Source organism: Dermacentor albipictus, unplaced genomic scaffold (assembly GCF_038994185.2).
Source record: "Dermacentor albipictus isolate Rhodes 1998 colony unplaced genomic scaffold, USDA_Dalb.pri_finalv2 scaffold_38, whole genome shotgun sequence".
NCBI classification, from domain to species: Eukaryota; Metazoa; Arthropoda; class Arachnida; order Ixodida; family Ixodidae; genus Dermacentor; species Dermacentor albipictus.
Window position 1 is genome coordinate 756157 of NW_027225592.1, and position 24999 is coordinate 781155.

The 24999-nt window shown below is 45.1% G+C and overlaps 2 protein-coding genes across 2 annotated transcripts in view; both read left to right on the top strand.

Moving 5' to 3' along the window:
• Nucleotides 1-24999, top strand: part of LOC135916919 (tachykinin-like peptides receptor 86C) — a 386707-nt gene that overhangs the window by 142302 nt on the left and 219406 nt on the right. The window lies entirely within an intron of this gene.
• LOC135916938 (putative nuclease HARBI1) lies at nt 9606-11400 on the top strand. Its single transcript, XM_065450373.2, has 2 exons — nt 9606-10184; nt 11176-11400. Exons 1-2 carry the CDS (start codon nt 9606-9608, stop codon nt 11398-11400), a joined length of 804 nt encoding a protein of 267 aa, XP_065306445.2.

Sequence of the window (24999 nt, forward strand, 5' to 3'; positions counted from 1 at the left end):
CAATATATTCCAAGATGAGTCGCTATGCTGATGTTGCTTACATGAAGGTCGAAACGGTCAAATATCGTACCTTTAGCAGTGGAGCAATGCTGCGGACATCTTATTGCACATTTCGGAGAAGCCCGTTACGCACAACCACTTCCGTCCTTTCACCTCCTGCTCGCTTGAGAGACACTTTTTCTTCCAATAAATCTGATATGGCTCGATAGGCAGGCCGGAAGTTTGCACGCGCAGCTGTACTAATCCGCTATGTCGTGGCTGAAATTCTTGAAACCGATCAAATAATGCGATCGGCCGCAAGGGCTTTCTCGGCTTTGCCGAAACACCACAATTCGATGCCAGAAACGAGAAACTTGAGCACAGCACCAAGCGAAAGAGCCGCTATGATCCTGGGTGTCGTAGCTATCTTTGTTTATGTGGGCAGCGTTGCGAGCAGAAGTGACGGATTCTGGAGATTCCACTAGTCTGCGATCCATTGGTTCATCCTACAATAATTAAAAAAACGGCATAGAAAGCGAAAACATTTCCCTTTATTTAGGGACCAGCCCGTCGACAGAAAGATATACGAAGCAGTGGAGGAACAAACAAATTTGTTTAAATGAGCAGCCGATTGCAAATAATAACACATCCATTGGTCGGAACGATGACCAGACTTCATTTTCGTGCACGGTTTAGCATGCACTAATGGGTACCGGTAATACGAAAAGCCTCTTGCATGATAGAGCGTGGCTGATAGCACGCGATGCCAGATTAGTTTGCGATATACGTATGCGACACTGCACCGAGCCAGACTCCCCACACCGTGGGTGTCGGGCGACTGATCACGGACATGTAGCAAAGATGGCGTTGCCTGTGTAGAATAAGCGACCCAGGAGGGATAAGTGTGCTGAAAACGTCGAACTTCTAACGCACCTGCAGCGTTCTTCCGACACGTCAGAACGCTGTAGAAAGAAATAGAAAATATCGATTAAGCGTGCCGACTACCGAAAGTCGGCGTGCGCACGAAGAATGAGATTTTGGATTGGATAAACTTTATTAAAGGTCAAGCAGGACGGGCGTCAGCGCGAAGCGGGCGTCTCCCACGCAGGGACTGACAGGGCGTACCTGTCGGCCGCCGCGCGGGCCTGCTGGATGGCCCGCGCATATGCGGTGGTTACTGGGGGATCAGCAGGAAGGAGCGTCTCAGGCAACGCAGGGTTGCGGCCGTACAGGAGAAGGAATGGCGGCTAGCCGGCAGAGTCATACCAGGACGAGTTGTAGGCAACAGTAACGTAGGGTAGGGTGGTGTCCCAATCGCGGCAATCCGTAGAGCTATACATAGACAGCCTGACCAGCGCTTATTCTTGTTTGCAGTACGCAGTGTTTGAGCTAGGGCCCAGGCCCGAAAACACAGCACACAGCCGTAAACCCCCGTGAAACGTGAGAAGTGAATAACAATCAATCAGACCATATTCCGTTTCTTCCAAAAGGTTTCCGAAATTTAGCTATGGCTAATAAATACAGCGAAACTTTATTATCAGTGCCATGAGCCCAGGGGATCGGTACAGCTCTGTAATGCACGTCGATTATTTATATAGCGCTTAACTGTCTTTCTCGATTTGCTGAAAGTGGCGACATAAAAGAAAAAACAGTTACCGGAAGTACAAGTCATTATTTAAGTGCTGCAGCCAAGTACTTTTCCCGTGCAATTTCTACTGAACGGCGCTTCTGACAATTTCTGCGCTTTGAAAGCAGACAAGAAATAAAGTGCGAAATTGGCGTGGGTGCAACAATATGGTGTCATGTTTCTTTCAATGTTTCGTTTGAAAAAAAATATTCCACCAATGTTTTCTGGCGCTATCTTGCCTTCAATGTTTCCGGTAAAAAAAATGGTATGCCAAAGTTATTATTCAGGTATACATGAGCAAAATGGAAGCGGATATACGTACTGGGCCGTGATTTCGAGCTGTCCTATGGCTCTCGTATCAAGGAGTCCGAACAGGGGGATATAGTTTGATCCCGCGCTCTATGCGAGCGAGATTGGTTTCTCCAGAGTCATCAATCTGAATTAGGGTAAAAAAATGGCAAAATACTGAGAATCGGGGGAGCTATCACTTGGCAGGACCTTGAAGTACGAAGCGTGCTGTTATTATTTTGTGCGTGCGTGCGTGTGTGTGTGTGTTTGTGTGTGTGCGTGTGTGCCTGTGCGTGTGTGTGTGCGCGCGTGTGTGTGCGTGTGTGTGTGCGTGCTTGTGTGTGCGTGTATGAGTGTGTATGTGTGTGTGTGTGTGTTGATTTTTTTAACTACATCAGGAGTATAGAAAGATCGATACAGTTGTTTCTGCTTTGTTTGGTCGATAGTAAATAGGATTTTTTTTTCACACTGATGTTCTTGTCCGATCTAGAATTGCTTCTTTTCACATAATTTCTCTGAGGCCATCCAAGGCTTTTTACTGCTACAGTGTTTTTCTTTAACCGTCCTTTTCCTTCGTCATGTGGCTTCGCAGCTTGAGTGAACGCCATTTTCATACTCTTTTTAGAGACGGCTCAGAGCTGCATCAGGCGCATTCAGTGCCAGTGAGCTTGACGCTATACACAATAACTTTTATGAGGGTAACAATTTCGTTATTTTAATAATAATTCCACCGATATTTATTTTATATGCCAAAGAACAACGGAGGTCTAAATGCTGGCGTACGGGAAAACGAAAAAGCAATAAGGTAAAGTAGCCGTGGCCAGAAGTTATGGGATAATGAAATCGAACAAAACCGAATAAAGAGCAACATAATGAAGCAGAAATTCTGCAATAACACAAGATTGAGAACAGAGTACTGACATACACAATAGGTGGCACAATAAACTAATGATTTACTGTGCTTGAACACCAGTCGGCGACAACAAGTGTACATTCGATCAGGTAACATACGGGAAAGGAGAGAGAAACATCCGCCGTGGTTGCTCAGTGTCTATGGTGTTGGGCTGCTGAGCACGAGGTCGCGGGATCGAATCCCGGCCACGGCGGCCGTTTTCCGATAGGGGCAAAATGCCAAAACACCCATGTACTTATATTTAGGTTCCCGTTAAAGAACCCCAGGAGGTAGAAATTTCGGGAGTCCTTCACTACGGCGTGCGTCATAATCAAAAAGTGGTTTTCGCACGTAAAACCCCATAATTTAATTTTTTAATTTAGGAGAGAGAAACTATGAGACGACAGGAGATTAATACGGCTGAAAAGAAGACTCAAGGTTAAACACAAATCTGGAAACAGAAAAAAAAAGACTACACGTTTTGAATGACACGGAGATGTAAAAATGACAGTTGTATAGAATTTGCATTCTGTAGAGAGGCGAGTGCCAGCTTAAAGCGTCGGGAACGTAGAATGGTGCAGTCACCTCTGGTAGTCTCTTGCTGAAGCCAAAATAAAACAGAAAACCTTGTATATCTGTGCACGTAATAATTTCGTGAATGATTTTCTACGAAAAAGAGAATGTCGGTAGGACTACTTCTGTAGTTGAAAGACGGAAGCGCACGATAATTATCAGAACTTTAAAAGTTGCTGGGGCCGGAGTTCGGAAAATGGCGCTTGTATATGTTCCTGAATGTTCACTGCAACCAATATTTAATTTGCTGTTTGATTTGATTTGCCATTCCACGCCGCAGAGGAGCATTTAACTAATAGAAAACATATAGATGGGAATAACTTGAAGAATGGAAAAGGGGTACATGTACCTTTTGCAACTATGCAGGCGGAACGTAGCGTACGTTGGCCTCGTGTTTCTACGCGCTTTCAATGAGCGGAGTAGCTTAAGGTACTATCAAAAAGCTCACCGGGATCGTCTATTACACCAACCCTAGTCAACACTGCACGATTAATAGAACAAGGGCAGGCAATACTACGCGCTTTCAGCGAATAGGACAATATTCTAGATTTAGATAAATTTAGAGTCAGCGCATTTAACGCCATAAAGAGAATGATGATGGGTCAGACAGGAAAGTGCAGGAGTCTTGAATACTGTGTATCTCATCAAATATGTTGATCTCATCAGTGTAATAAACAAAAGTCACAGTGTCGCCCGAAAGGCGAAATACTGGTAGCGACGGCAAAGTTTTACACAGCTACACAAGTCAATGTTCGCAGTTTTATCGCTCGAACTAAGTGCAGCAAACGTTCCCCTACTATTTAAATTACCACGCGTTCTGTGTCACGCGCACAGGAAAAGATGAGCAGATCTCACTTGGATATCACTAACGCTTGCTATCACAACGCTGACGTGACGAAGAGTGCCCACGGAGGGCAGCGAGCGCTCCTGCACCGTCTCGCTTCAACGCGTCTCTAAATTTTAAAATTACGCTACATCGAGGTACTCGGTGCGCGATAAGACCACGAACATGAAGCCACCAGCCATGTCGGCTCACCCTAACCTTGCACCCGCCGGAGATGATCTCCAAGATTGGACGCGAGCAGCGTATGCGCCCAGGGGAGCGGACAGCCATGCACAGCCACGGCCAGACTAGAGAAGGAGCAATCATCTTGCCCCTCCCCATGTGGCCTTATCTTCTTTTACGCAACTCCAAATAGACACGCCACGGGTCGACACTCTGCTCGGTGGTAGGAACAGTAAGCTTCCCAGTTGCTAGGTTACAGCAGCCGCGAGCACTACTCAGATGAACGGGATCGCATGTTCCGACCACCGGAGCGCGGTCACGTTTTGAAGAATATAGGAACCACTGGAATATTGAAATACTAGAACCACCTTCTTGCTTCGTCAATCAGCGTTACAGGTACTGATCATTTCCCCAGGTCACTCGCTGGCATAATCTGAATCACAGTGTTTGCGCTCATATCTGTTCAGTTTACGCATTCTTTTCTTTTTTGTGTCTAAAAGCACCATTTCAGTTGCTCGAAGGAGACATTTTATGATATTGGTTGTTTATTTGCGTATTGTATTCTCCTGATTTATCATGCATCTTGTACATTTTTTCTTATACGTGTGATGATAGCATCTTCCCTTTATAATGCATTATGCCCGGAGGGTACAATTAATAAATACATAAGCGACCTCAAAGCAGGCATCAAAATTGACGTGGCGCTTTGGAGATGAACAGGTGCACACGAAAGGAATCACCTTCACTTTAAACATACCATACGAGCCGTGTGTAATGATTTATCTCGTTCAACGTAGAGCTAGGAGCTAAGTCTTCAGAAATAATTCACAATCGAGGCCATAACCACCGTTTAGAAGTATGTGAACCACATTTACTTGATTGTAACGCATACCTGTAACGCATATCATTTTGGTCGTGTTACACGACCAAAATGAATCTTGATTGCAACATGCCCTCCATTTTTTCACTTTCTTAAATAACAAGGGCTATGACCCTAATATTCCGCTCACAAGGGTACGCATTCACAACGCGTTTCGTTCGTAAGAGCTTTTTGGCATTGGTCACCCACCCTCTTTATGACATGTCTAGCATCAGGATTGGCTAGAAGTTTGTATTAGGGACCTTTATATCATAATAGGTTTTTGCTAATACGTGTCCGGTTTTTCAGAGACCAACGCGATTTAATTCGATTGGTTCTGTCTTATTGGAACAAGAACATTTATTTCGTTTGAGCTACAACGCACCACACAACACTCGTCGTCGCTGTTTGACATCTTCTTACCAGTGCTGCGCAAAGATACATGGAAATTGTATCATGATACGATTCAAGGTAGGCGGGCAACAAATATTTGAGATACACATAGAGAATATTAACGCAATAACTGTATTCGATGCGATACTTGTTCTTAAAGTACAAGATACAAGATGCGATCTTGTATCTTAGGATAGTTCGATACATTCGCAAGTTGCTTATTATAGATATATATAATCTAGCAGCAAACGCGCATGCACTAAAATGCTTGCCTGGAATTTTTTAAACTCCGACCAACCATGTTTCATGTCAATGAAATGTCTGTTAGTATCTCAATCTTTCTGTCTGCGTTGCTCAAAGCATCTTTTCATTCTGAAACAACTTAGTGGGGTTGTGTTCGCTGCCAAACATGAAAGCTAATTATACGCTGCGCTGTCAGCGCTCTTGCTTGTCGCTTTTGTAATTGATGGGAGCCTCTGCCCTGCTTGCCGAACAGCTTGCGGGTCGCCATCTAATTACAAGAACGTCTACAAGCATCTGCACGATGGTACAGACACCGCTGTGGAGTTTTACCTTGTCTGTAAGCATATTACTGTTTGCGAAATACCGGATCAGCGGACAGCTGTACAGCAGCAACGCCGGTAGCTACATTTTTCAAGCCATCGTGTATGCACAGAGCACATAATGCTGCAATTAATAAGAACACGAAAAGTGGGTAGCGCGCAGACGTTCGTGCCCTTGTTTTTGTCGAGATGGTGCGAGCGCTACCACGTGACTTCGCTCAACCAATGGGGACGCGCAGACATCACCGCCTTCCCTCGTTGGAGGGCTCTGGCAGAAAGATAAAAGAATGCCATTGCCTTTAGTTTTATTGAGTTCGCTTAGTGGCAGCCGCATCAGCTTGAGAAACGGAGTTCGGCCAACGTTTATAGTTTCGCACGGTGGTGCTGCGATAGCCCACGCCCAGTATCTTGTATCTTAAAGTAAATGATACATTCTTTTAGGTATCGGAAATCCAGATACTGATGCACGTCTTGCCAGACGTATCATGATACAGATACAAGATACCCAAAGAGTATCTAAGATACTTTCTAAGATACATAAATCTTCGATACGGCCCGGCACTGCTTCTTACTAACACTTCGAAAGCAATCCCGGATTGTGTTCACAAACTTTTTCGTTTGTAAGTTCACTTTGCCATTGGACCCCCGCATTCTTTAATGATATATCCAGCTAGGATTGGCTGAAATGTTACCTTACGAAAAATTTTAGTGAAAAATTATTCTGGCGTAGCATCTCTCATTCCATCTCTCACTGCATTCTGGCGCACCATATCACTGCATATAATGGCAGCTGCCCAACGAACTTCCTGAGCCGGCAATTAGTTACCGCAGCATCTATAGCAGCTATAATTCCATTATGGATATTGTAGAATTTGGCTATGTTGTCCAATTCCGCCATGTTCGCGTTTCCAACAAATAAAGTAAGCCGCTGTCGCACTTTGAGCCAATCAGGGATTACACGAATGCAAACTCGGCTACATGATGCAACTTTTGCATTGTCTCTAATTGCACCCCCCCAACGGCTTGTAGATTTGATTGAATTATAACATTATTATTTTTTTGCCAATGACGACAGCTTCTCATTATTGTAGTTTTGGTTTCATACTAAAATCGAATGAGCATTTTCATGTCAATATTTTTGAAAACAAAGAAAGAAAGAAACCTGCACGTTAGAATTAAGTAACTACATTATTTTAAGTATGATTTGAGGGACGTAACATTAGGGGCCGCCATACATTAGTACGCCCCCTATGCTGTCCATACATTAGAAGTAATTTTTTTGTGATGCTTAGGACTTACAAAATTGCATCGACAGCAGTTATAAGTAATTGAGAATCACTCCTATATGCCGGGTGTCTCACCGGAGACTAAGAAATATTTAAAAATAAGTGAGATAGAAGTATGGTTTCTTTGCTGCCGTGGTGTAAGTGACGTTGGACATCATAAAAATAATCAGACGTGGTAAATGATGAGCTAGTTAACTGAAATCGCCTAATTATATGCTAACTGTCTGGCTTAAAATGCTCATCGCAATTGGGAAAGTGAAGCGAGCTTGCGGGAGTGCGCGCCCATTCACTGTTTACATTTTATATCTGGGAAGTTGCTATTCACCATTTTTAACGGCACGAAGCGCGGCTCCATATGCTCGCGAAACGGGAAGCCAGCATACGCCATTGGGAGGCGTCTTTCAGGCGCGGAAAGGCAGCAGTTGTGCGTTCGGCTCCCACCGGTGACAGGTTATGTTTTCGTCCACTTTCATTTCACTTTTCTTGATTATTTTCTGCATTCCAATTTAAACCACAGTTGAGTTCCCCGATGCTTTCCTTGGCTTCATTCTCTGTTGGCTTTATGTGGTCATGAAAATCACAAAAAAATTTAACTGGAAGCCTGTATTCAAATACCGTGTACTCTTCCACACCAGCGTCAGCATCGTTTCGAGGGGCCATTATTTTTTGTCATGGATGTACAGAAAGCGTGCGAACCGTGTAATTGGTCTACTATAATGCATTTCGCTATAAATGGTCCAACGGTTTGAACGTTTTCACATTTGGATTTGCCTTTCTTAAACCAACAATGGAGATATCAAGTGGAGCGTTGCATAAACAAAGATTGAAAGAGTTATGGCGAAAACAGTGAGGCTAAGTGGATAAAGATTTGTTGTCTTTCTGGACACCTTACATATAAAAAGAATGTATCACAGAGGCAGCTGGTTTGTGCACACTAACCTCTAAAGCTTTAACAAAGCTGCTTGCATTTTGGATCTTTCCCCAACCTGTCTAATGCATACTTGGTTTTTCAGCCACTGTCAAATATTTCCCCTTAGCAATTCCCATTTATTTTTCGCTTCATCTTGTATTTTTTTTATCGCCTTTGATCATTCTTAACACCCTTGCCAGATTTTGTCTTATTTCGGTCACTTGTTTCTTCTTATGCATTTTTATTTTACCCTAATCCCAGTCGTTTCTTTGCTTCATATGTTTGCCGCTTATATAGACTAAGTAAGTAAGCTTTTGTTACGTGCCGTCTGAGTAGTAGGCCCGCCCCAAACGAGAATTACGCTTCCCATGCATTGTTTTCTCTCACCAACTCAGTCCAACCATCATCTGGCGAAAAACACCGTCTCATCCTCCGCCTCCATCACCGTTTGCTAGCCCGCGGCTGACAGAATGCCATTTGCGACGTCGTGACCCTATTATGTTGCAGCGTAAGGCAAATATAGCCTGCGAAGTATTGAACGTCGTATGAACCGGGGTGCTAGATGTGCCACGAATCTTCAAGCTAAACTGCTGGCTCGTCCACGCTCAAACTTCGCATACATACAACATTCCCTGAGGGGTTTGGTTTAATGCTACGTTTACGTGAATTATTTGCACCCTATTGCGTCTAGAAAAAAAAACAATGTGAAGCGCGCATTGTATTGGGCAACACCGCTACAAACTCTCCGTGCCTCGGTATCGGAACGCAGGCGCTACCTATCACGGCTACTGCGAACGCTGGATGATGTTGCAGTGCCAAATGGCGTCCCCGCTTCCTAGTAGCGGAATAAACAATTTACAACTCGCGTCACCACACACGATGCGACTTGCAAATTATTCTGGACGAAGCAGGGGGACAACTAATGCTTTGAAACATATAGTATTAAGCAAAACCTATCAGGAAATGTTAACGCTCTGGGAAGTTTCAGCGCGACCGAGCCGTTGGTTTCTCTGAGAGAGTCATTGGTACTTATGTATACGGAACACTAACCGCCGTATTCACAAACCAAACTTATGCTTATGACTTAAGTCAGTGAACAGCCCTTAACGCGTTTCAAGAACCAACCTTGTACTTATCGCAGAACTTTTCTCGTACTTATGGTCGTGATAAGTAAGGCTCGGTTAAGGTAGCCTCTCACCTACCTTAACGCTCCCTTGTATACAAACAAAATGGCGGCGATGGACGACTTCGAGGAGTTTGTGGGCTACGTGGATCGCCACGAAGAAATATCGACTGGAGCAGCCTTCGAATACGCATCGCCGCCGCGTCGAGTAGTCAGGGATCGTTTAAATCCCATGGAACTTTACAACGACGACGAGTTTTTGTGCCGATTCCGCTTCAGCAAAAGTGCCGTGCAGCAGCTTCTCGCAATGCTGCCTCTGCGGGAACGCACCGACGGACGTGGGTTCCCTGTGCCGCCTCTCCTGCAGCTCCTTATAACACTGCGGTTCTATGGAGCAGGCACATTTCAAATTGTGACCGGGGGCCTCGTAAATGTTTCGCAGCCGACGGTCCCCCGGGTCATCGAGCGCGTATCCACCATGATCGCGAGAAGCCTGTTCACCGCGCTTGTGAAGTTCCCTGCCGCTTCAGAAGTGAGCGGTGTGATGGGCGAATTTTATAAGTTAGGAAAGTTTCCCGGTGTCAGCGGGTGCATTGACTGCACCCATGTGCCGATTAAGAGCCCTGGTGGTGACCACGCCGAGGTTTATCGCAACCGAAAAGGATACTTTTCGATAAATGTTCAGGTGAGTGCCCATTTCAAATACCCTAACGCAAACAGAAGCGGTACAGAATGCCGCTGGTAGTACGACTCTGTATGTAACAGACGTAACACCAAGTAAACCACCAGAATCATTTACGACGCGGTTTCACACCGCCAGTGCAATGACAGTTGTCGATATTTCGAATTTGCTAACCCGAATCTGCACCAACGTTTTGCCCCTCATTAAAATGCAAGTGCCGTGACCAGCACTTTGAACCGGCAACGTTTTCCTCAGCGTCGTGCCGATGAAATCACAGCGCCGCCAGTATATAACCCTTTACCTTTTCACCCAGTATAATCTCGATTGTGTGTGTATTTTTAGGGACATAAAAAATATCAGTACGTTATTAACCCCAATGTAACGGAACGTAATGAGAACAAACACGCCTGAAAATTCGGCAAGGGTACATATAATTGCTAAAGTCACCTTTGTCGGAATACAGTGCTGTTATGCGGCGAAGATTGCGTCATGAAATTTGGGGAAGCGTATGCACGCGTTCGTTAATTATTCACGCTCGCACGTACCGCAGATCACACGACGACTCGGCTCTTCGGATCACCAAGCGCGTTACAAGCGGTTCGCAAAATCTGAAATTTAGCACGTTGTTAAGCTAATGTACTTGGGCCGGGATGACTCAAAAATTCGTATCGAACATGATCATGTAATCAGATTCCACTGCATAACTCTATCACAGAGCTACACTATTACGAGAACAGGATTATTGGAGCACCCGCTTTTGTTTTACCACTCTGGTTTCAACAAGTGTATTCGCGCATTTTGCACAATCAATATAACCATTACTGTGGGGCTTTACAGTAATGCTCATACTTAACTAATGACAAAAAAAGTCAACCAGTCTGTCGGTTATGAATGTGACGCCACCATAAAGTGCTTACCTGTAGAGAATTTTCTCTATGTGCAAGTACATTTTGGATACCTACCGCCCTTATTAATGAAAGTTGCTGTTTTGCAGGGCATCACGGGCCCTGACCTACAATTTTATGATGTAGTGGCCAGCTGGCCAGGGTCTGCCCATGATAGCAGAATTTTCGACAGCAGCCGTGCAAGATTGCTCTACGAGACTGGTGTCGTCCCCGGGATTCTTCTCGGAGATATGGGCTATGCCTGCAGGCCATACCTCATGACTCCACTCAAGGATCCTGACCAAGGCAGCCCAGAGTACAGGCAAGCTAGCTAATTTCTATGAGGCAGTGCTGCAGATTATCACAATTATTTTCAAGAAGAAAGTGTCCTGCAAAAATGGTCGAAAAGCTTCTTGCATGCAAAGCAACATATTAGAACATGCAAGACTAGACAAAAGCCAACACAGAATTGAAACACTTTTTATTTGCTCATTTTCAATAATGTTCCCGCAATTCATTTCAAGAGCTCATCGCCGAAAGGCAAAATGCATCAAACAAAGAAAGACAAAGCACTGTTCATATTACATCAAGAGCAATTGATCGCCTCTCTTTCTGTTAATGTTTTCACGGCAAAGAAAAATAATGCAGCTATTTTTTTCAGGTACAACAAGTCACAAGCAAAAACACGAAACAGTGTGGAACGTGTGTTCGGGATATGGAAGAGGAGATTTCCATGCCTTCAGATGAAGCTGCAAGTTCAAACAAACACTACACTTGTAGTTATCACTGCATATGCGGCACTTCACAACCTCAGCAGAATTCTGCGTGACCCATGCCCTCCCGATGTACAGCCCCTCACTGCACCCAGTGTTCACCAGCCTGGACCAACATTGCCGAATGGACAGCCACAGACCGCAGTACAAGATTCCAGTGGATTTAGAACCCGTGCTCGTATTATTGCCGATTATTTCTCGTAAATCCATATTCATTCACTCCATATGCATTCACTTTAGATTACTCTTTAATTAAAAAGGACAAAAATAGGCAGGTAGGTAGGTTGAACTGGTGGTGCATTCAGCGATTCAGTACGTTCATTTCCGGGCAAACAACTGTAGTGTTATGTTTTTGCATGCCTCCTCGTGGAACGTAAGCGGGGATGCGCTCTTTGTGTGCTGCCCCAAATCTATCGGCAATCTACGCAGACGGTTTAAACGGGGGAAAAGTTTCCCGGCTCTTGTAGCATGTGTAGTGAACTTCATCAGCGCAGCATATGCACGCTACTCGTAACCGGACGATCCGTTTCTCTCTGTCCGCGAGAGAAGGGGGAGTGCAGCGTCCTGGCGTGCGCCAGCTTTCCAACACATGCATACTTTAAACTTGCACTGTGTTATGGTGGCTGCATGCAGGCTGTTTCACAACACATGTGCGAATAGAAAATTCATGGTGCTTTGCGACGAAACTGGCATCAAGGGTGGGAGATAAACATGCACCTTCCATTCAGCGTGCTAACACGAAGGAGCTAGCAGTAAATCAAAATCCAGGTTTGGGCAACTTCATGTATTCATACCGTCTTCCAGGACCAGTTACCATCTGTCTATCTGCACCCGTCCCGTCTATGTGTGTTCGTTGCCCCGACCTTCTCGCGCTGCATTTAGAAAGCCTGCTAGCAGCAAGTCATCCTCTCACTCATTCTGTGGCCATATACAGTAACTACGTAGGCCAAACTGCAGGGCTGGCTGTAGCACACGTGCTGCACGCCTATAATATGTATCAAGCTAACCTGCACTTGGTACAGTTGACGACAGGTTTTTTGAACGCTCAAGGGACCGCGAAAATGTTAGAAAAATCAGGCAGTCCGAAAAAACAAATGTGCCCCCAAAAACTCAATTTATTGCTTACTATTGAGTTAGAGGCTGGAAAAAGTGATTGATCTTCTGAACCATGCTTCGCTTGCGTGCAAGCAGGTCCGCCTGAATTTTGGCAAGAGCTGTCGTGTCGCCATAAGCCGACGAAAGAGTTGCGACCGCTTGCATCAGCTAAGCTTAGGTCGACTGCGCTGCTGTAAGCGAGTCATCATCGCTCTCGGACTCTGCAAGCACTTGGCGAATGATTTATTCATCCCTGAGCCCGGCGCACAGTTCCAACTCGCTGTCCACGTCCGTGAACTCCGAAAACAAAACGGTCGAGGGAATTTTGACGCCTGCAGTGCGAAAGTTGTCGATGAGGTGCTCACTGCCAGACAGCTGCTCGACGACACTATCCTCGTCCAAGAAAGCCCAGTTGCCATTCAACACAAATCCCGCGTGGTGGAAGCAGTTGCACAGCGTTGTGGGTGGCCACCGACTTCCACGCATCAGCGAGCATGCTGAGTGCTCCAAACAAATCAACAGAGTAGGCTTTTCCACTGTCGAGGCACAACGCCACACACGAAAGCAAGCGTGACCGATACTTCACCTTCAGGTTACGTATCACGCCTTGGTTCATCGGCTGTAGGATACTTGTCGTGTTTGGGGGTAAGAACTCGACTCACACAGACTTCGAGAGAGAAAAAAAAATGATTTTTTTTTCTCGATATCTCCCACAGACTTTTGTTCTACTAAAACTACGCAAGTTGTTTATGTGCCCGTGTGCAGCCCAGTTGTCGACAAACAACAAAACTTTGCGGCCTTCTAGATCAAATTTATGATATAGTTTTCTCACATAGCTTTCAAAAAACTGCTGTATTATCTATGCCTTCTTGTTCGCCTCATACAAGACAGACAGGTACTTTACACCTTTAAAGCACCTCGGAGCTTTCGACTTGCCGGTGATGAGCATTGGCAGCTTTTCTGTCCCTGACATATTGCTGCCGACCAAAACAGTAACTCGTTCCTTACTGTGTTTTCCACCATGGAAAGGGTCTTCTCTGGCATAAGCTTAAAAAAAAAGTCCGGTCTCACCGCAATTGAGTATGTCGTCTGGCGAGTACTCCCGTAAGAACGACTGCAGCTTTTCACAGCGGTAGTTCGCAACAACGCTCAGGTCAACAGCTGCACTTTCGCCACACAGTTTCATAAAACTGAGATCAGCACGCTTTTTGAAGTTTCAGCCAGCGATCGCTGACCTTAAATCCCTCAATGCTCATCTGAAGCGCCATCGTCTCGGCTTTCTGTTTGAGGTGGGCACCGGAGACGGATTTGCTTGCTACTGTTGACTTCAGCCAAACAAGGAGGGCCTCCTCGAGCTTTCGATAGGTGCCTTGGCTTACATTTTTCTGCCAACACCCAGTAGACTTTCCCGCTGCCTCCAAAATCTTTTGCTTGTTTTTCATGTAGTCCGAAAGAGCATGTTTGGAAATTTTAAACTCTTTTGCGACATCTGCCTGTGATCGGCCACCTTCGATGAACTTGATGATTGCCACTTTCTTCGCCATCGGCATTGTGGCGTACTTGCCTCAGTTCATCGGAATTCTCGAGGCCGACAACATAGATTTCTTCTCCATTGTGAATTAGCATGCTTGGCTAAGCAGTACACACAGCGCAGTCGTCGGGAAGTTGTCACACCGACTTTGTTGAGTGCTGCCACGTTGTACGAAAAAATAAAGTTCCGGAAACAGCGTCTTGAAGCACTGAAGCCGATTCAGTCAAATGCGAGCCACAGTAGCTTGCTACTGCTAAGCTTGTCAACACCCTGCAAACACAAACAGGCAATCGAAGGAACAAAGGAAGAAAAAAAAAGCATTGCGTTACGGCAGTGACGCTGTTGCGGAAGCTGCTAGCAATAGCCTCAACACAGCGTCCGAGTTGCAGAGGAACCGCCATGCAAGACCGGCACCGGTTTCGAGACTACAGGATGAAAATATAAACAAACAAGATGGCGGCGACACAGCTCAAGATGCGCGGCAGTTGGCCTGGCTGACGCTTGGAAAGTCCAAAAAGATCGAACAGCCCTCCCTAGAGTGTCTGAAATTTTAAGCCACGTAATACACTGACTTTGTGAGGTATGTCCTGGGGCTGGGAAAAAGTCAGAAAAATCAAGCATGTCCAAAAAATTAGACGTCCGAAAAATCAGTCGTCGACTGTGATTTGTTACTATTTCTTTGCATGTGTTCATGAATGCAAAAGCTTTTTTGGCAGATCAGCAATGCCATTGTAAACACACTTCACTTTTAATAGGTTTTCCTGCCATCACTGTTTTCCAAGCACTGTTGTTCTCGAGCGCTTGAATTTATTTCGCTTCACAGCAGACAACATTGTCGCGGCCACTGGTGTTCGTGCAAGCGTAGGCTGCACAGAACGCCGGCATGATTGGCCCACCACTTCAATTGATGCTGCGCACGTTGACTACCGCTCTACATACAAACAAAGGAATGCGGGGTCGAGCGAAGCAGATTATGACGCCACGCACGCAGAAACAAGCACGGTCAGGTATGGTCGCGGTGACTGTGAAGGAACGGAACACCAGTGTTGACGTCACTATGCCGCGGTTTCCCGTCTCCGCTGACGTCAGCGTGCAGTTATTGATGGGGGGGGGGGGGGGGGGAGGTGGCGCGACAGCGCAATTTTAGCCGACAATTACGTCACTCTTAAGTGAAAAGTCCCCCCCCCCCTCCAAATTTTACCTGCATGGTTTATAAGGTTCCCGCATCCGTATATGAGCGTCTTATTGAATTCGGCACTCTTCAGCTTCCCTTTAATATGCAGTTGGCAGTTGTGCACTGATTATCATCAGCAACACAGCTTTGCTAGTTGTCGTATGCCTTTTCAACAATCTCCATCAATAGCACCTAACCGTTGCCAAATTCAAGACTGTTTACAACTTTTAAATATGCTGCTTCCCCACAAAGTGATCCTATGCACTTTGGCTGTTACGAATTCAAGGCCAGGAGCAGGAGCTACCTAACGTTGCTTTGTTTTTTACATGTGCAATGACATTCAAATTCCACAATAGAACATTTCAGCGATAAGTTGTCTTGTCCAATGGATTCAATGCAGTGAGACATGGTTATCGCATACAGAGCCTTTGAAATTGGTGGTACAAAACATCATGCCTGTGTTTCTCAGGAGACTAGCATTAAAAATGTGATTGTTTGCACATGCGTGCACATAGCACAACAGAAATGTTATCAGCATGCTCTGCACAGAATGAAATAAACAGTACTCATTCTTGTTTCACATATTTCTCGACATGGTGGCTTCTGCTGCATTGAGATTCATGTATATGTCAAGTTCTATCTAGCAGAAGATTTTGCCGTGACGTGTTACATGAACTACATCTAGATGCCGCTTTCATCCCTCGGCAGAATGCTTCTTGTTGAAGCCTCTTTCAAAAACATGCAACAAACAATGTGTCAAACAGATATGAATTAGATGAATTGTGTAAGGGCCTGTACTTGCTCAATCTGCCTTTTGCAGGTGGTCGGATGAGGATGGATGGCTGGCCAAATGCCTTGAAAAATGTGCTGACTTTTTGAGAAGTCTGACAAGGCAAGGCACGTGGAACACTAGTCAAAACATACACATGTGCTTTTCAAGGCGTCTAGCCAGCTGTCTACCCTTGTCTGCCTGTGTGCAGAGGATGGCGCAATGAGCAATTACAGGGCCTAAAATCCATGAAGTTTACCCGTGATGACCATGAGCTTCACATGAAGTTTACCATTTCTGAATGGCTGTGAAAGGCACCAACGTCTACAACTACCATTTTTCAATACAATCATTTGTTGATGCTGCAAATACAGTGTGAGGATCACAAGAGAGAGAGAGAAAGAGTACAAAGCTACAATGTACAAAATCTGAAAACACCCATGTACTTAGGCGCACTTTAAAGAACCCCAGGTGGTCCATATTCCCGGAGTGGCCCACTACGGCGTGCCTCGTCATCAGATTGTGGTTTTGGCACGTAAAGCCCCAGAATTTAATTTAATTTTCAGCTACAATGTAGGCAAACTGGCACTAATACAGAGGCTATATGTTGGGCAGCTGTCTACCCTTGTCTGCCTGCGTGCAGAGGATGGCGCAATGAGCAATTACAGGGACTAAATTCCATGAAGTTTACCCGTGATGACCATGAGCTTCACATGAAGTTTACCATTTCTGAATGGCTGTGAAAGGCACCAACGTCTACAACTGCCATTTTTCAATACAATCATTTGTTGATGCTGCAAATACAGTGTGAGGATCACAAGAGAGAGAGAGAAAGAATACAAAGCTACAATGTACAAAATCTGAAAACACCCATGTACTTAGGCGCACTTTAAAGAACCCCAGGTGGTCCATATTCCCGGAGTGGCCCACTACGGCGTGCCTCGTAATCAGATTGTGGTTTTGGCACGTAAAGCCCCAGAATTTAATTTAATTTTCAGCTACAATGTAGGCAAACTGGCACTAATGCAGAGGCTATAAGTTGGGAAGCTGTCTACCCTTGTCTGCCTGCGTGCAGAGGATGGCGCAATGAGCAATTACAGGGCCTAAAATCCATGAAGTTTACCCGTGATGACCATGAGCTTCACATGAAGTTTACCATTTCTGAATGGCTGTGAAAGGCACCAACGTCTACAACTGCCATTTTTCAATGCAATCATTTGTTGATGCTGCAAATACAGTGTGAGGATCACAAGAGAGAGAGAGAAAGAGTACAAAGCTACAATGTACAAAATCTGAAAACACCCATGTACTTAGGCGCACTTTAAAGAACCCCAGGTGGTCCATATTCCCGGAGTGGCCCACTACGGCGTGCCTCGTAATCAGATTGTGGTTTTGGCACGTAAAGCCCCAGAGTTTAATTTAATTTTCAGCTACAATGTAGGCAAACTGGCACTAATGCAGAGGCTATATGTTGGGCTGCTGAGCTCGAGGTTACACGTTTGATCCAAGCTGCGGTAGTTGATACATTCTGATGGTGGCAGAATTGCACAATGCCCATGTACTTTGATATACACGAAACATATATTACAAGACATACCGTATTTACTCGCATAATGATTGCACTCGCATAATGATCGCACCCCTGAATTTTGTCGTCAAAATTCAACTTTTTCTTTCCTGTGTAATGACCGCACCCTGAACTTGTCGCAGCGATATGTCGTGTGCCAAGTCTAGCTAATGATGATCGCACTTACCTTCTGTCAAATGCTACGCAAACGATTCTTGAAAACATACCAAGAGGTCTGCATGCACCGAACATTCTTAAGCAGATGCGATCACTTTCTGCACTTCCATGAAAAGAAAAACTACAACCAAGCTTGCCTCGGCTTTGTTTGTAGGCATCATAATGGATTTGGTCAACAGCAACAACATAAAGGGTGCCTTTTGATTCCTCTCGTCTGCACTCATGGGCACGCAACAAATCGCGGGCGGCAACAATAGTGGCCACGTTTACGCTGATAAGTTACAAATGTACCCTATTCATACGCCCATGCTTGTAACGCAGCTAAGATATTCGCCCACCCTTAGTGGAAACGTGCCATATTAGGATAACAGTGAAGACATATGTCGCAGTTTCCACAGCATGCCCGCTATGTGTTTCTGTGTCACTGGCAGCTAAGCGTGCCCATCTCTGTTTCTGTCTCCTCAAAGTAGACATGGCTATGTCGCAAACGTGCCGATATTAACATTATTCATTACTGATACGGAAGAAACTGTTTCAATGCATGTAATGTACTTACAAGAAGAACAATAATCGCGTTCGGCTTGCTCCGCCGGCCGTCATTTTTGTTTCGGTGTCCCACACTGACAACGGCAGCCGCCTGCTTGTCACCGTGCTGCAAATGCGGGATCAAAAAAAAGTTTCTTTTCGTGGGAAATTTAACTCGTACAATGATCGCACCCCTGGATTTGCACCAATTTTTTTGACAAAGAAGTGTGATTATGCGAGTAAATACGGCATATGATCATATACGAAAACTTTTTCTTCTGCCTCACTCATTCTGTTTTTGCAGAACCTTCATTTTTAGGTCAATAAGGGCCTTCTTTGCTTTAAGATTTTCCATTATTTGTGCATGTTCTGCCTGCCTTTTCTCAAGTCTATCCTTGTGATCCTCACGAGCGAGTTCCATGCGAAGTGCATGGTCTTCACGAGTTAGCTTCATCTTGAGCAAGTGCTCTTTCCTTTTTCTCTGAGCATCTTTTGTGAGTGAAGCAAGCCGAGCACCAAGTTCGCTCCTCACAGCATCATCCCTTGTGCAGGATGACCGGCTTGCGTTTATCCGCCGGCGGGCTGTCGGCACTGGCGGCACAGCAGCTGGCGGGGCTGGAGCTGGTGGGCATGTAGCTAGGGGTGCTGCTGGCTCTGGTACAAGCTGAGCAGTTTCAGCATTTGGTGGCGCTGCACACTGCGAAGCCGCTGCTTCGTCCTGGTTTTCGATGTCCCACTGCCAGGAGTCATCATAGTCCATGTCGGCATCTGCAAAGTTATTGCAATCAGAGTTGACATTAGTGTCGTTTCCACAGTGCTTGTACCTTTTACAATCCACTTTTACGAGTGCGCTGTGAGCTATACAGACATTTTTGCCTTGCTACATAATGCACCGATGTTGAACAAAATACTGCACTGTACTTACTATTAGGACATACTAAAGAACTTGACACAATGTAAGCCCGTGAGCACACAACAATACAGCATGTTCCTGCTGGTGCATCCAGCTGAAGCAGGTTGAATGAAACGGTGACAGTAATAACTATGCGGTTGCATTCAAACTTTTGCATACAAGCCGCTCATCCTCATATTAGGATCCATTCTCTGTTTCATGGGCCATGAAAATAACTAAACCAATGGTGTCTATGCTGACAGTTATTTGCATCACAGGTAGGCTTTCTGTGTATATTGCTTGTTGACGGTACATAATAAACAGGAAATTATGGGCACTATTGCATGGGAAAAAGAGGCGCTTTGGAAACGCTGGAGAGGTTTGCCCAATAGCAAGTCTACCTGCTATTCCACACGCATGTGGCAACAAATGAAACACATGTATGACCACAAACACACAGCATAGGCACCCATGAACATACACAGCTAATCATATATCGAGTACACGACACAACATGGTCAATTTACAGTTATCTCCACAAGGCATGGTGCCTCTCGTATGTTCAGAGCAGATAACATTATGACATCTCCTCTGGATCCAGACAGTGCAAGAGCATATCGATCCATGTGTACTGTACATTGCACACGTACAACTTTGGCGATGTAACCACTCCACTGTAAAAAATAAGGGATTTCCGTTTGCAACACTGACATGAAAACAATGAAATAATGCACAAATGCAACTGCAAAAACCAGTTTTGGAAGCCTTTGAGACAGAACCAATGACTGCATCATTCCTCGTTATAGTGTCCATTATACGAAACCATAAATAAAACCCTTGCTGCACTGCTCCAACCTCATCACCATGATGCCCAAAAGTAATGTCAGCACTTCGACATTAAAAAGTAGCTTAGTTTCTTGCAATACTGCTGTGTCAAATGCGTAATACAGAACGAGTTGTTCATTAGCCACCTGCAATGCCTCATTTGGTGCCTTTCTGTATTAGCAAATCTAGTTTCCTAAATAATTAGTCCAGATATAATATTGCACATAAACTCATACTCACCATCTGCATCAGTGCTTCGTCCCGGCTGTGACGAAGTCAGCAGTGCTGCTACAGCTGGCGTCGGCTCTGTGCTAGGGCCAGTGCAGTCGCTGTCAAATGGATTGACAAGGCGTGTGGCCATGTGAGTTGCCACTGCACCGACCCTGAGCAACTCGTCATTCATGTGGCGTCCTGCCGGGGCGCCACCACCTTTGAAAAGCAAATATCAACGTTAGCAAAATAACGATACCTCTTCAGTTTCACCACTTCGAAAATACTGGCAGAAACATATGAACACATCATGATGTAGCTTAAGTCATTTTGAAGCCCTGCTAGCTGAGCACAAGGGAAATACAGACACAGGTCGCCGTGCTCACACGCACATAGCACCAGGCATATGCTAATGAACTGCAACTGTGCCCAAGTTTTCCTTGCCCCTGGTATTTCATTACAGCACACGACAAGCCTACACACAAAGCTAGTTGATGGCGTTCGCCCAAGGACTGCATTAGCACGCTTTGCAAACAAATAAGGTAGCGTTTCTTTCACAGCAAGACGTCCTTTGAGGTAGCAAACGACGCCTTCAAGAAACCAAAACATGAGCAAATTTGCCGATCGTGCAAGTGTGTCGCGGAAAACAAACATGCGTAGGCACGTCCTTTGTTGGCCTGCATGTTACGATCAAGCAAGTTTACTGCAACGTTATTTTTGGCGATGAATTTATTATGTCCTCGCCACTGTTCCGTATGCACACGCACAAGCTGTTGCAGAGTGCGCTAGAAATCAGCTGTAGCGATGGCTTCCCGTGCTTTCATCAAATATATATACAAGCAAGAAGCAGAAATTTCGGCACATGAGGAATAATGCTCACCTGTTTTGAATATCTCCCGCGTGTCTTCGGCTTTGGCACGGCGCCACTTTTCTTTCAGATTGTCCCAGCACTTCTTTAATTGCTTGGACGTTCGTGGCCGGACGTTGTGGCGACTGTTAAACTCTTCGGCCAACTTTTCCCAGGTCTTCTTCTTTGCGTTGACCGACACCGCGTCAGTCCGTTTGCACTCGAGCACATCGCGGTGCCTCTCCATCAGGTCCATCAGGATGGTGCGCTCTTCGTCCGTGAAGTTAATTTTGCGCCGCTCCATTCTCAACGCGGTTTACCAAAAAAAGATAATACTAAGACTATTTAAACAACTAAACTGATAAAAAATGAGTAAAATAATGCACAGCTAATTATAAATAAGCAAGAAAAAGCGAAGGAAGTAATAACAAGGCAAAACAACACGGACGAACGAAATACAAACACAACACGGACAAAACCAATCTGGAGAACACTGTACAAAAACGTGCACTGCGTCGAGTGGATTAGACCAACGTGGCCAGACGTAAATAGCGGACTCACCAAAAACGGCGAGCGTTTCATCAAGTTTTATCAAGCGTTTATACATAATTTATGTACAGATGCTTGTGTGCATGCCATTATTGCTTTCTTATAATAAAAGCAGTTTAAACGTCGTCAAAGTATCTACAAGGTAAATGTACCTGGTAGCGAAGCTTCCATAGGAGCCCATACGTTCAAAGCATGGCGGTCCATCGCCGGTTCATGGGGCTTAGCGCCATCTGTATGTGGTGGGAACACTTCCGGCGGAAGAAAAAATAACGTGACGCCATGTCCGTTAAAAGCAGAAGTGACGTCATTTTGTTTTCGAAGGCGCGAAATTTGTTTTGTTGTTCTTCCTTTGGAGCTATATATTCAAATGCCCCGCAATTCGACTTGATGGGCGTTTCGAGCTTTCAGCGCGGAAAGCGATGCAGGAAAAGGCCAGCCGTACGGTTGTCGAAATCGCATCCCTGCACAGAACATACTTTCTTTGGAGGCCGACGAAAGCTTTAGGTGTAGAGTGCTGATCCTATTGTCGGATGCCAAGTCCGTCGGCCAGCGCAGTCGCACGAAAACAACTACACAATTATCTGGTGGTCGTAACTCACTACTTTTGACTGAACAGATTAAGAAGCAGTGAAGCTACCCGCATCACCAAATTCAGACAAACTTCGACAAGCAAGAAATCACAAATTGTGAGGGGGGCGTATTTCAACAGGTGATACGAGTGCGCCTGTCTGCCCATTTCAAGACGTGCATTGCACTGCGAGTGATAGTGGCGTCAACGCCCCCTGTAGCGATGGGCGCTGAAAAGAAATGCATTTATTAATAATGATAAAATTAAACGTATTTATTTAACTCATCACGAATATATAAAATTGACTAGGAATTTTATTTTCGTTGAATGAATCTAACTGTGTCTCGTTTGAATTAAAAAAGGCGTTTTTCTTTCCCAATGTTTGTTCCCTCCAAACATAGTCGCGCTTCGATCGCTGCTCCCATAACCCCCCATGCTGATGTCGGTGACAATCTGTACTGAACCACTTTTCGCCCGAAGCTTCGCGACCTATTTGAATCGGCCTTGGTATCTATTTCGTAGCAAAAAATTCTCTATCCTCGCTCCCAGGTAAAACACTTAACGAGTGAAGGGTGCCTTTCATAAGGCACACTTATGGCGCGTTAAGGTGCGTTTTCGAAACGCACCTTGTTCTTTCCTTATACTTATACTTTTCTCGTCCTTTCATAAGTGACCTTATCGCGATAAGTTAAGTTTGGTTTGTGAATACGGGGGTAAGTTTATGAAGGTCGAATTGGTGGAATACCAGCTCTTCTGAAGTGCGTGGTGTTAAAGCACTTCTGCTTTCTTCGTCAGTCTCTGTGTTAGCCCAGATACCTTTTCCCTATTTCCTTACCCCCCCCCCCTCCCCTTTGCTAGTAACGCCGCGACGTGGGCTAGTTAGTGAAACATCGTGGCTGGACTCGCTGTTTTAGGGGGCGACAATGAACCGGTTAGCAACACTTTGTTTGTCATCTTGTCGCCAAATTGCCGCTTGTCACATATTGAAGCAGCGCGTCTAGCCATTCCCCCCCCCCCTTTTCCTCTCCCCTATATGGCGGTGTGCGTACAGGTCGTGTTTGTAGCGAAAGCAACGGCAGCAGGGTCAAAGGCAAATAAGTACCAAGGCGCACTTATGAGTTTGGTAGGTACTTATCATGGCGAAGAAAAACCATTGAAATAGGGGTGACATCTACGTACGGTGTCCTTAAGGTATTGTTCCATATTTGCAAAATTTTTTCGCCATTATCAGTTTCTCATCATGATGAAAGAAACATTATGCGGAACCAACGCACATGCCAGAGTATATATGTGGAGCGAAGCGGTTGGATAAATACTCTACAGCTGCGAGCGATGCGTAAAATTGTGTTTATCTTTTTATTGGACGCATAGTTCAATGCAATGTTTCTGCTTAACCATCTATGAGGTCACAACTTTGCGGTCCTGCAGTTTTTGTTTGTGCACTGCTCCTAAGCTATGACGAAATGCAGAAGCGAAGTTAAGGGGGTTGCGCAGTGTGTGATGTCTACGCAGCGATGCCACGAGGAGGAATGCGGTGTCGTCGAATAAAGAATGTGCGTACGATTAAAGAATGGCGATGACAGATGCGTGAACAGAGTAGTGCGACACATATCTAGCTACCTTTATCAATGTGGCAGCTGTTGTCGCACTGGCACGTACCAATCCAGTAGGATTGCCCAATAAAGGGCACACATCTCGTGACACATACCGAGTGGCTAAATCAAATAACATCGAGTGTCTCAAATAATAAATAGAAAACGTGTAATGCGCTATGTCATTATGAGGTCAATGTGCTCTAAAGGTACCACTGAGGCGATATTGTACATACAGGTTTTTGTAGGATTTTTGCTGTTGTCGTTACGCAAAACACAGGTGCGCTTTTATGCACAGGTCATTTTTGCCCTTTCGCAGGTACTTGCATTTAGCAAACATATAGCGGTCCTACATATATATATATACATATATATATATATATATATATATATATATATATATATATATATATATATATATATATATATATATTCGGTGAGACGGAGACCAACCCAGCGGCAGCAGCAGCCACGGCGAATGTGGGAGGGTAACCAAAGACAGCTTCGAAAAACAGGCCCGAAGCTGCGGAACTGGCAAAACCCGGGAAACGCCGCCAGTTAAGCGGCCCAATTCTTAAGATTTTCCTGCGTAAGTGCTGTTTGCCTCTAGCCAGCCGCCTTCGCTAATGATATTTCCAATGTCACGATTGGCAGAAATATGCTCTTACGTAAAATTCTATCGTAGGAACTATTATTATTATTAGTTTTGAAGATCCGGGCCCACTTTTGCAGTCAGCGCTTGGTCTAGTGCCATTTATATTGCACCGTGTTGCAACCGTTCTTCACCAACAATAAACGCTGTCAGTTGGTGAGGATTGTGTCGTTAGTTTTCAGATTTGT

Excerpts from the sequence above, each read along its gene's own strand:
- LOC135916938 (XM_065450373.2), top strand. The coding sequence starts at position 9,606 with ATGGCGGCGATGGACGACTTCGAGGAGTTTGTGGGCTACGTGGATCGC. Across the intron at positions 10,185-11,175 it reads ACTTTTCGATAAATGTTCAG|GGCATCACGGGCCCTGACCT; the intron begins GTGAGTGCCCAT and ends GCTGTTTTGCAG.